Below are 11,314 nucleotides of genomic sequence, written 5' to 3'. Positions count from 1 at the left end.
ACTTACCGGAGCTGAACGCAAATGCTCTTTATTTTGCCACTCTGTGTTTACGATTTTTTATTGCACATTCACAGAAACACACTCCCGCACACAAAGCGTTATTTCTCAATATAAACGGATGCTCCGATGGTAGTTTTCACACAAAGGTTACGGGCCACACCGCCGATTGGCCTCAGACAGTTTCTGAAACCCCAAAACACGCATTTTCCTAAACCGGAGGAATAGTGTCTTTATTGACTGCCACCGTTTGCGATTGCCGCGCTCGGAAACTGCACACTTCGAAAGTCAACAACGGACTGAGACTCGTACTGAGACCCAGCGATTTTCTCCCTCGCTCTCGACGCTTGGTTCGCTGCCGACACTGCTCGGTCTCGTAGGGGGAGTGGAAGTGGAACCAGTCGGAAGTCAAAGAACATATTTTAAACAAGAGAGCTCTTTGGGATGTGTTCATAGCCGACTTCTTCTTTTGAGGTTTTGTTAAAAGGGCAACGATGTGAAAACAGAAACTAATCCAAACGCATAACGATCGTTCATTTTTGCGTTTCCCTTGTCCAAAAAAGTAATCTTATTTCTAATTGTTTCCCGGTAATTCCTGACTGCACCAGAACCTCATGACAAGACACAAGAAAGGTACAGTAGTTTGGGACTATTTTTGACTATTGACTTGTCCGACTTTGATAAAATTTAATTCGTAGTAAAAGTGTAACTCAATAAAAAATAATCGCACTGCTTCCATTCCGATTTGAATAAAACGTCGATAACATAGTGACAACGAAAAGCTTCTTTTTGACTTTTTTAAGACAAAGTAAAGCGTTCGTAATGTGGTCCTGTGGCGCAATGGATAACGCGTCTGACTACGGATCAGAAGATTCCAGGTTCGACTCCTGGCAGGATCGAAATTACTTTTTTTATATTACTACAAAAGTGATATCTTTGTTATTGTTATTGAATATTTAAATAAATTGGATCTGTAGAATCGAATGGAACAATAAAAATGTTTTGTAATAATTTAGCCAAACTGGCAATTTAGACCAAGGGCAAATATACGGTCCTGTGGCGCAATGGATAACGCGTCTGACTACGGATCAGAAGATTCCAGGTTCGACTCCTGGCAGGATCGATTTTTTTGCAATAAATTTATATGCTAGAATCCGGTGATAGCGACTTTTAAGGGACAGACCAATATCCGGTTTGAACACCGTTAATACTGCAAGTATCGGTGTAATAACAAATATATGGAGAAACATATATTATTTAGTATTTGAGTTGTCGATAAATGTGCAATATGTGTGTATGGGCTGACTGCAGAGCAGACAAGCTCATGCCACACAAAAGAACGAGATCATTAATAAATATACAGTGGAATCCTGTTATAACTACTTCGCTTATAGTGTCGTCGGTCCCTTGAAAGTCGCTATAAGCGGAATCTACTGTATTGTTAAACGTGCCGGACGTGTTTTGTGCTCTACAATATTAAAATACAGTAGAATCCGCTTATAACGACTTTTAAGGGACCGACGAGTTTTCGTCGTTATACCCGGAAGACGCATTAAGCAAAAGGATTTAAGTGTATAAGTCTGTTTGGGGACCAATTAAGCCATCGAGTTTTCGTCGCAATACCCGGACGGACACTATAAGCGGAGTCGTTATAACAGGATTCTACTGTAGTTTTTTGAAAATAAATGTTTACCAATGTTTTCTGTTGTCTGTCAACAAATGTTTGGTTCTCATCTTATGTTTTAAAATTGTGCAAGACAATTTGGTAAATAAAACCTACACAGGGAAAAAAAAACTTCGCCCAACGTGGGGCTCGAACCCACGACCCTGAGATTAAGAGTCTCATGCTCTACCGACTGAGCTAGCCGGGCTATAATTTGGCTTGCACATATAAACTTTTTAAGTTAGTGTGGGACATTGCTTCTGACCGAAACCGCAAAATGGGTTTAAAATAAACTTTTTTGCTCTGTTAAAGCTTTTCTTATCGAAGCTTCGACATGTGTACAACTTTTTGACACCTGGTTTGTCGTGGTCCTGTGGCGCAATGGATAACGCGTCTGACTACGGATCAGAAGATTCCAGGTTCGACTCCTGGCAGGATCGTCTTTTTTTGTTACTTTTAAATGTTAACCCTTTTTGTTTGTTGGAAGCATTATTGTTTATTTGATACAGACCTAAATTTACCGGTGACTGAAAATAAAGCCGAAAACAAGAAAATATGCTTGCGTTGGCGAGCCGAAGCTTATATACCCTTTCTGTCTGTTTCGTAAAAAAAAAAATAAAAACTAAAAATTTTCGATCCTGCCAGGAGTCGAACCTGGAATCTTCTGATCCGTAGTCAGACGCGTTATCCATTGCGCCACAGGACCGTTAGATAAAATCGTTGAAGCGTCAATAATGCCAACTCGAAATAAAACAACCCATTTTTAATTAGATAAAGAGAACAATAAAATTTAAAGATGGGTAGGTTTTTTTGTTGTTTTTTTACGTCGATTTTAAAGAACTAAAAATGTTTATTTTAGTTGTGTGTAGAACAGCAAGGGATAAATTTGATAGCAAATGTCGTTTACCAGCAGAAGCCAAAATACTTAGTTAATTGTACAACAACGGCGACATTGAACGAATCAATTCAGTCAGATAACACCGACTACCTTATACATTCAAACCATTCAAACTGGAACCCAAGTAATACTGGTCTGGGGTGTTTCCTCAGCAATGCTTCAGTCTAACAGCACACGCTGACTCGCTCAAACAAAATCTTTACGCGCTTCAGCTCAATTCGCAAATCATTTGACTTATTGCACAGTCATGATCTCTAAGCAAAAAATTCGCCTAGTCAAACATGGAATGGCGTTTTAAATGCTGTTATCATGGGATGGGTTGGTACACACAGCAACTAGAAAGTTTGGATTTTATCGATATAAATAAACTTTTTTGGCAGAACCAATTGTGTCGTTTTCTATTTTACAATAACATAACTTGACAGAGGCCAGTCTTCTACTTAAGTTAAAAGACGTGTGATGCAGCCAATGGTGCACTATCCACAGGTCTAGCCTGTTGCTTTGAAATGGTATTTGAAAAAAAACAGTTTAAAAAAAAATGCAAACAAAAATAAAGTAAAAACTTGTTTCGAAATGAGTCTGTACATTTTCTCAGTGCCGACAGCTAGCGTGCGACTTTCCGATAAGCGTCAACAATAAGTGGTGTGTGAGAATGGAAGCTTTTTCTTCACCACTGTAATACGATCTACTGATACCGCGGGGAAGCTCTGGAGATCGCTTAAAAGCGACTTTCGGAGAAGAGTATTCAATAGTAGCTACCTGCTGGCGAAGCTTTAAACATGTCGCTCGAGCTGCTGCTTCTTGGCGCCACCTTAGCGGTCGTTTTCTATATCTGGCAGAGGCGGGCCTTCGGTTTTTGGCAGCGCCATGGGGTGAAGTTCATACGCCCAATACCCCTTCTGGGCTGCACCCGTGAATTTCTGACGGCACGAGTACCGTTCTTTGAGCAGATACAGAAATTCCACGAAGCACCGGGCTTCGAAAAAGAACCCTTCGTGGGTGTGTACATGGCCTATCGTCCGGCCTTGGTGATTCGCGATCTGGACCTGATCAAAACGGTGATGATCAAGAAGTTTCAGTACTTTAACAATCGCGTTCTGCAAACGGATCCGCACAACGATGCGCTCGGCTACAACAACCTTTTCTTCGCTCGTAGTCCGGCGTGGAGAGAGTTGCGAACCACCATCTCGCCGGTGTTCACCACGGGAAAGATCAAGCAAATGTATCCGCTTATGGTAAAGGTGAGTCTCAGAATGGATATTTTACGAGACAAACAATTGTTCTAAAGCTCAAGTGACCGCTTCAATTCATCAAACTATAACTCCACTTGCAGATTGGAAAGAATCTGGAGGATAGCGCTGAGCGACTGGGCAGTGGTTCCAGCGTCCAAGTGAAGGATCTGTGCGCCCGCTTCACCACCGACCTGATAGCCACCATAGCCTTCGGTCTGGAGGCCAACGCTCTGCAAAACGCCAGTAGCGAGTTCTTCTACCACAACAAGGCTATTTTCGCGGTGACATTGCGTCGGGCCATTGACTTTGCTATCATCTTCATGCTGCCTGCCTTCGCGTCGCTGGCCCGCGTTAAACTGTTTTCTAAGGAAACCACAAAGTTTATTCGGAGCAGCATCAACTACGTGCTGGCGGAACGCGAAAGGACCGGTCAGAAGCGGAACGACCTTGTCGACATCCTGCTGGCCCTGAAGCGGGAGGCTGCCGCCAACCCGCAGAAGCTGTCAACGCCAGTCGATCTAGACTACCTGGTGGCCCAAGCGGCCATTTTCCAGACAGCCGGCTTCGAAACCAGCTCCTCCACAATGACCCTCACTCTCTACGAGTTGGCCAGGAACGAGGCGCTGCAGGACCGCCTGCGGCAGGAGATCACCGATTACTTTGGCGACGAGGAACATATCAGCTATGAGCGCATTCAGGAAATGGCCTACCTGTCCCAGGTCGTGAACGAAACGCTGCGCAAGTACCCTATCGTGGGCTACATAGAGCGAGAGTGCTCCCAGCCGGCGGAAGGTGAGCGCTTCACCCTCGAGCCCTTCCACAACATGGAGCTGCCGCACGGAATGTCCATCTACATGTCCACTCTGGCCGTCCACCGGGATCCCCAGTACTGGCCGGAGCCGGACAAGTTCGACCCGGAGCGCTTCGACCCGGCCAACCGCGATAAGCTTAACATGGATGCCTACATGCCGTTCGGCGTGGGTCCGCGCAACTGCATCGGCATGCGATTGGGCTTGCTGCAGTCGAAGCTGGGCCTGGTGCACCTGCTGCGAAACCACCGCGTCCACACGTGCGACCAGACCGTTAAGAAGATCGAGTGGGCTGCGACTAGTCCGGTCATTGCCTCCAAACATGATATTGTCCTTCGGCTCGAGAAGGTTTCCGTCTAGTAAGCTTGTAAAGCGAGCCCTTCCACGATGTGGATAACCTGTAAATAATGTTGAAATTAAAGAGTTGCATTCCAAAGAAACAGCGGGTCGGATTTCATATTGAAACTTCATAGGAACCTCGGTTTGGGACTAAGCCATTGAACGAAATAGTAAATACCAATAAGCTTTTATAATTGTTTTTAAATCTAAATTTAGCTTACAGATAAAACTTCTTAGAAATCAGTAATTTGATAACTCCATTATTAAATTTATTATTTAAATATATGTATGAATATGTGTGCATTGCAATCTTGCAAAAGTTCCTTTCGACATGGTAAATGTTTATACAACCGCTTAACCCTAAGATGCAGAAATGCTCACCCTTTTAACAACACAAGGACGTCCCCTGCTCAGTTATCCTTCAAGGATACTGTCAGAATGGCAGCATTTGATGGCAGTTTGCAGCATGCTGGAACTAAAGCACAACAAGTTTAGCTGCTGGGTGGATAAAAAACTTTGCCGAAGGCTGTTGTCCCCTCGAAAAGACCATGCCATGGCTGGTTGACCCAACTGTGACTGGGTGACTCCACACCACCACACTCGTTCCCCAGCACACATTGTCTCCCGCTCAAGCACTTAACGCACTTAATGCAATTGTCAATTTACTCAGTCCTCGTTACGGGACAGCAAGTGGCGGAACTTGGAAGCGGGAGACGTCACCTAATGAGTGGTTACAGCGTCCGGATGGATTACGGCACGAAATGGCCGTACAAATCGTCTAATAGTAAATGAGTTGTGCTTTATTGTTTCCCCTCCTACTTCTAAAATGAGATATTAAAGGTTTTGCTCAAAAATTAGAGCCGAATTCCCTGGAAGTTTTGTGACAAAAATGCTTTGAACAATATAAAGATAGCTTTAAGGAAATATATAAAATATAAAACCGGCAAACAGTTTACGTTTGGCAGTCAAAGCGATCAGTCGTGTTCTCTTCCCAAATCGAACTTAACAGCAAAGCACAGGATAATAACAAAAATCTATAAATAGATTTCTTATCAGTCGGTACATCGGTTTGTTCTTGGTTTAACGAACGCCTGTCACGTTGTAATTGAAAATAAAAAACCCTTCCAAACATGCGGGAGCCCCCCGACATATGGAGGGACAGACCTTCACCCAATGGAGAATACCTGGTGATTACCAGAACGGATGGGAGATCCCTTACTAGAGTCTCTCCATTTACAATCAAGAAAATCATAGATCTGACTTGTGGATGCGAAGTTGCGAGCTTTAAAAAAATACGCGATGGGAACCTGCTGGTACAAACAAAGGACCACAAGCAAGCAGAGAAACTGTTAAATATAAAAAATATTCCTAACAACATACCCGTACCACTTGAGAGGTATCGAAGAAGAAGAAATCTCGAAAACCTTAAATCCCAAAAAGTATATGCTGTCAGAAAAATTATGAAGCGCCAACGGATGGAGGTAACCGAAAAAGGATTAATTACCTTGACATTTTCCCGTCTGGATCTTCCAGAATACGTATATATAGGATATGAAAGAGTCCAAGTTAGCACATATGTACCACCCCCGATGCGTTGCAATAATTGCTACGTTTAGGACACTTGAAAAAGTTTTCCAGAAACCCAAAAACTTGCTTCATATGCAGTCAAAATGCCCACATCAATATTGAGGAAGGAGAAGTATGCGAACGTCCCCTTTCCTGGGTAAATTGCATAGATAAAAAGCTACCAAATACCGACCACCCCACCAGAGATAGAAATTGTCCCGTATTTGTCACCCACAAAGAAATTCAACATGATAAACCCTATAGAAAGTCGACAACCGAACGGCTTGGTCTATTTACAAGAAAAGACACCAACACGACGGCTCCTTGTACTCATCCGTGGCCAATATTACCCAGCATCGACTCACTCAACTTCCACGACGAGGCCCAAACACAATCTCTACATCAGCATCAACCTCCCAACGACCACCAACCTCAGAAGACAACAGAAGAAACCTCATCTCATACGACGACAAGGACGAAGCAGCCACTTGAAAACAGCAATGGAAAAGTAAAAGCTACAGTCAATATCCTCCCAAAAAACATAAGGAGCAGAACAAAAAGAAATATTATTAATAAGGAAAAAGCAAAAAGCTCAATAATAACTAGATCTAAGCCTTAAAACACTCCTATTTCAGACTTAATAAATAACTAAAAGCTAAAGTAACATTACCCTCTCCCTTTAGTTTAAAATATGACTCTCACTATACTGCAATGGAACATTAATGGATACACTAATAAATACAATGAACTATTAACTCTTCTAAAATTACACAAACCCAACATTATATCCCTTCAGGAAACACACATTACATTCACCAAACCATTCCCCATCCCTGTTAACTTTGAAATGTACCACACGACATCCGTTGTCGCAAAGGGTGGAGTTGCTTTACTGATCCACAAATCAGTTCAGCATAAGCCTATCCCTGTACCTACATTTCACCCTCACAAACTTTTACCAAGGACTGCTACGGATTTTGTTTACATTGTTGTGAAATCATAAAAAAAAGGTGTTTTAATATTTTTGTTTTATGAAGTGAAATTACAATAGAGATTCTGAAGGTTTTGCTTAAAAATCAGTAGGAGAAGTTTTTTGGAAATGGACGACTGAAATATTTAGCACAATTGCATAGAAGTGGCAAAAATTGTGGCAAAAATTCCTTAAATAGAAACATATAAAATATAAAAGCGGCAAAAGGCAAAAGGCAAAAAGTTGTTGACGAGGCCAACAACACGCGGTGTTCCCAAGCGGTCCCCCCATCTAAGTACTAACCGCGCCCGACGCTGCTTAATTTCGGTGATCGGACGAGAACCGATGTGTTCAGCGTGGTATGGTCGTTGGCGAAAGTCGATGGCAAATCGCTGGGCTTATACTTCGTATTTCGGTCCTGCCCACTTATATGTAGACGTATACTTTATTTTGTGTATTTTATTTCTGCGACACATCCTTCAGGACTGCTACGGATTTTGTTTACATTGTTGTGAAATCATAAAAAAAAGGTGTTTTAATATTTTTGTTTTATGAAGTGAAATTACAATAGAGATACTGGAGGTTTTGCTTAAAAATCAGTAGCAGAAGTTTTTTTGGAAATAGACGACTCAAATATTTAGCACAATTGCATAGAAGTGGCCAAAATTCTGGCAAAAAATCCTTAAATAGAAACATATAAAATATAAAAGCGGCAAAAGGCAAAAAGTTGTTGACGAGGCCAACAACACGCGGTGTTCCCAAGCGGTCCCCCATCTAAGTACTAACCGCGCCCGACGCTGCTTAATTTCGGTGATCGGACGAGAACCGATGTGTTCAGCGTGGTATGGTCGTTGGCGAAAGTCGATGGCAAATCGCTGGGCTTATAGGGGAGGGTGGTCCCATACCGACCGGTCGTACCATACCGACCCCCCATGTTTCTCAGAGATGGCGATGCTAGCCGAATTGTCGGTAACTTCAGTGAAAAGCTGTTATAACACAGACATTTTGGAGATAGATAGTTACTTTGACTTATTTTGTTTCACTGCAATTTTTCCGTTTGTTTTGTTTCAACGCCTGTGACATTTATTTTTGAGCTTTACTGAACTTGAGCTCAAAGTTTTTTTTCTCCGCATAAAAATCGGAGAGTAAATTTTTCTGATCGTTGATAGTCCTAGCTTTCCCTCAAATAATTAGAATTACATCGCTCTTTGCGTCTTTAGTTAATGCCGAGCACTTAATCAGAAAAGGTCGTGGTGGTCCGAAACCGACCGCTAGGTGATGGTCCGAAACCGACCCCCATTTATTGGCAGCTTAATATGTCATAGCGTATTTTTGATGGAAAATATGAAAAAGTAAACAAGATTCAGTAAAGAAAAGTAACAGAAACAGCAAAAACATCAGAAGAAAGCGAAGAGACAGTCATCAACGAGCGGCTTTCGAAAAACAAGGCGAAAACAACGCGAAAACTTACTATGAGAAAGAGGACAACTCAGACTTCATCAATTGACTACATTGCCCTTTATTTCATACATAAATTTTTATTTTCTGGAAAGAACCTTCAATATACTTCTTAATAAACGTCAAAATCATTAAATTCTATTTTATGTTATTAAATTTTTCTGTTAAGAAATAGGGGGTCGGTTTCGGACCACTACTTTTGAGTACGACCAAAAAGTAGAGTTTTATATTTGCCTGAATATCTAACGCTTCAAAGCACCTACGCACTTACTAATCATTTAGATGTATAGTAAACTGATCCCTCTACATAGTAAATTTTTGAACTGAACTGAAAAATTGATTTTTCTCACCTTTATCGCCTTTGCCTTTTAGGGGGTCGGTATGGGACCACCCTCCCCTACTTCGTATTTCGGTCCTGCCCACTTATATGTAGACGTATACTTTATTTTGTGTATTTTATTTCTGCGACACATCCTTCAGGACTGCTACGGATTTTGTTTACATTGTTGTGAAATCATAAAAAAAGGTGTTTTAATATTTTTGTTTTATGAAGTGAAATTACAATAGAGATTCTGAAGGTTTTGCTTAAAAATCAGTAGGAGAAGTTTTTTGGAAATGGACGACTGCATAGAAGTGGCAAAAATTGTGGCAAAAATTCCTTAAATAGAAACATATAAAATATAAAAGCGGCAAAAGGCAAAAGGCAAAAAGTTGTTGACGAGGCCAACAACACGCGGTGTTCCCAAGCGGTCCCCCATCTAAGTACTAACCGCGCCCGTCGCTGATTAATGTCGGTGATCGAAAGATAACCGATGTGTTCAGCGTGGGATGGTCGTTGGCGAAAGTCGATGGCAAATCGCTCGGCTTATACTTCGTATTTCGGTCCTGCCCACTTATATGTAGACGTATACTTTATTTTGTGTATTTTATTTCTGCGACACATCCTTCAGGACTGCTACGGATTTTGTTTACATTGTTGTGAAATCATAAAAAAAGGTGTTTTAATATTTTTGTTTTATGAAGTGAAATTACAATAGAGATTCTGAAGGTTTTGCTTAAAAATCAGTAGGAGAAGTTTTTTGGAAATGGACGACTGCATAGAAGTGGCAAAAATTGTGGCAAAAATTCCTTAAATAGAAACATATAAAATATAAAAGCGGCAAAAGGCAAAAAGTTGTTGACGAGGCCAACAACACGCGGTGTTCCCAAGCGGTCCCCCATCTAAGTACTAACCGCGCCCGACGCTGCTTAATTTCGGTGATCGGACGAGAACCGATGTGTTCAGCGTGGTATGGTCGTTGGCGAAAGTCGATGGCAAATCGCTGGGCTTATACTTCGTATTTCGGTCCTGCCCACTTATATGTAGACGTATACTTTATTTTGTGTATTTTATTTCTGCGACACATCCTTCAGGACTGCCACGGATTTTGTTTACATTGTTGTGAAATCATAAAAAAAAGGTGTTTTAATATTTTTGTTTTATGAAGTGAAATTACAATAGAGATACTGGAGGTTTTGCTTAAAAATCAGTAGCAGAAGTTTTTTTTGAAATAGACGACTCAAATATTTAGCACAATTGCATAGAAGTGGCCAAAATTCTGGCAAAAAAATCCTTAAATAGAAACATATAAAATATAAAAGCGGCAAAAGGCAAAAAGTTGTTGACGAGGCCAACAACACGCGGTGTTCCCAAGCGGTCCCCCATCTAAGTACTAACCGCGCCCGACGCTGCTTAATTTCGGTGATCGGACGAGAACCGATGTGTTCAGCGTGGTATGGTCGTTGGCGAAAGTCGATGGCAAATCGCTGGGCTTATACTTCGTATTTCGGTCCTGCCCACTTATATGTAGACGTATACTTTATTTTGTGTATTTTATTTCTGCGACACATCCTTCAGGACTGCCACGGATTTTGTTTACATTGTTGTGAAATCATAAAAAAAAGGTGTTTTAATATTTTTGTTTTATGAAGTGAAATTACAATAGAGATACTGGAGGTTTTGCTTAAAAATCAGTAGCAGAAGTTTTTTTTGGAAATAGACGACTCAAATATTTAGCACAATTGCATAGAAGTGGCCAAAATTCTGGCAAAAAAATCCTTAAATAGAAACATATAAAATATAAAAGCGGCAAAAGGCAAAAGGCAAAAAGTTGTTGACGAGGCCAACAACACGCGGTGTTCCCAAGCGGTCCCCCATCTAAGTACTAACCGCGCCCGACGCTGCTTAATTTCGCTGATCGGACGAGAACCGATGTGTTCAGCGTGGTATGGTCGTTGGCGAAAGTCGACGGCAAATCGCTGGGCTTATACTTCGTATTTCGGTCCTGCCCACTTATATGTAGACGTATACTTTATTTTGTGTATTTTATTTCTGCGACACAT

At 41.5% G+C, this 11,314-nt stretch overlaps 2 protein-coding genes, 10 non-coding genes and 1 pseudogene across 12 annotated transcripts in view; 4 read left to right on the top strand and 9 right to left on the bottom strand.

Moving 5' to 3' along the window:
• The window catches only part of LOC108089654 (ecdysone receptor), a 91,083-nt gene extending 90,801 nt beyond the window's left edge, over positions 1–282 (bottom strand). The window contains exon 1 of the mRNA XM_017188025.1: positions 7–282. The gene's annotated coding sequence lies outside the window, so the exon portion shown is untranslated. The remainder of the gene's footprint in view (positions 1–6) is intronic.
• Positions 283–823: 541 nt separating this feature from the next.
• Trnar-acg lies at positions 824–896 on the top strand. Its single transcript has one exon. It is a non-coding gene; the product is annotated as a tRNA-Arg (tRNA).
• Positions 897–1,047: 151 nt separating this feature from the next.
• Positions 1,048–1,120, top strand: Trnar-acg. Its single transcript has one exon. It is a non-coding gene; the product is annotated as a tRNA-Arg (tRNA).
• Positions 1,121–1,795: 675 nt separating this feature from the next.
• On the bottom strand, positions 1,796–1,868 carry Trnak-cuu. The gene has a single exon. It is a non-coding gene; the product is annotated as a tRNA-Lys (tRNA).
• A 159-nt stretch (positions 1,869–2,027) lies between these two features.
• Positions 2,028–2,100, top strand: Trnar-acg. Its single transcript has one exon. It is a non-coding gene; the product is annotated as a tRNA-Arg (tRNA).
• Positions 2,101–2,293: 193 nt separating this feature from the next.
• Trnar-acg lies at positions 2,294–2,366 on the bottom strand. The gene has a single exon. It is a non-coding gene; the product is annotated as a tRNA-Arg (tRNA).
• Positions 2,367–2,745: 379 nt separating this feature from the next.
• Positions 2,746–5,039, top strand: LOC108089657 (probable cytochrome P450 6w1). The gene is made up of 3 exons (XM_017188028.1): positions 2,746–2,876; positions 2,939–3,799; positions 3,892–5,039. Exons 2-3 carry the CDS (start codon positions 3,338–3,340, stop codon positions 4,957–4,959), a joined length of 1,530 nt encoding a protein of 509 aa, XP_017043517.1. The 5' UTR covers positions 2,746–2,876; positions 2,939–3,337; the 3' UTR covers positions 4,960–5,039.
• A 2,688-nt stretch (positions 5,040–7,727) lies between these two features.
• LOC122320179 lies at positions 7,728–7,847 on the bottom strand. Its single transcript, XR_006245528.1, has one exon. It is a non-coding gene; the product is annotated as a 5S ribosomal RNA (ribosomal RNA).
• A 364-nt stretch (positions 7,848–8,211) lies between these two features.
• LOC122320163 lies at positions 8,212–8,330 on the bottom strand. The gene has a single exon (XR_006245512.1). It is a non-coding gene; the product is annotated as a 5S ribosomal RNA (ribosomal RNA).
• A 1,323-nt stretch (positions 8,331–9,653) lies between these two features.
• On the bottom strand, positions 9,654–9,772 carry LOC122320182 (annotated as a pseudogene).
• Positions 9,773–10,116: 344 nt separating this feature from the next.
• Positions 10,117–10,235, bottom strand: LOC122320162. The gene has a single exon (XR_006245511.1). It is a non-coding gene; the product is annotated as a 5S ribosomal RNA (ribosomal RNA).
• A 365-nt stretch (positions 10,236–10,600) lies between these two features.
• Positions 10,601–10,719, bottom strand: LOC122320161. Its single transcript, XR_006245510.1, has one exon. It is a non-coding gene; the product is annotated as a 5S ribosomal RNA (ribosomal RNA).
• Positions 10,720–11,092: 373 nt separating this feature from the next.
• Positions 11,093–11,211, bottom strand: LOC122320181. Its single transcript, XR_006245530.1, has one exon. It is a non-coding gene; the product is annotated as a 5S ribosomal RNA (ribosomal RNA).
• Positions 11,212–11,314: the final 103 nt, after the last annotated feature.

Source organism: Drosophila ficusphila, unplaced genomic scaffold (assembly GCF_018152265.1).
Source record: "Drosophila ficusphila isolate 14025-0441.05 unplaced genomic scaffold, ASM1815226v1 contig_414, whole genome shotgun sequence".
Taxonomy (NCBI): Eukaryota; Metazoa; Arthropoda; class Insecta; order Diptera; family Drosophilidae; genus Drosophila; species Drosophila ficusphila.
Note: the sequence above shows the minus strand (reverse complement) of the source record. Positions and strands in the feature narration are given on the sequence as shown.

Coding starts and splice junctions, on each gene's coding strand:
- LOC108089657 (XM_017188028.1), top strand. CDS start 3,338: ATGTCGCTCGAGCTGCTGCTTCTTGGCGCCACCTTAGCGGTCGTTTTC. Junction 3,800..3,891: donor TGTATCCGCTTATGGTAAAG/GTGAGTCTCAGA, acceptor CTCCACTTGCAG/ATTGGAAAGAATCTGGAGGA.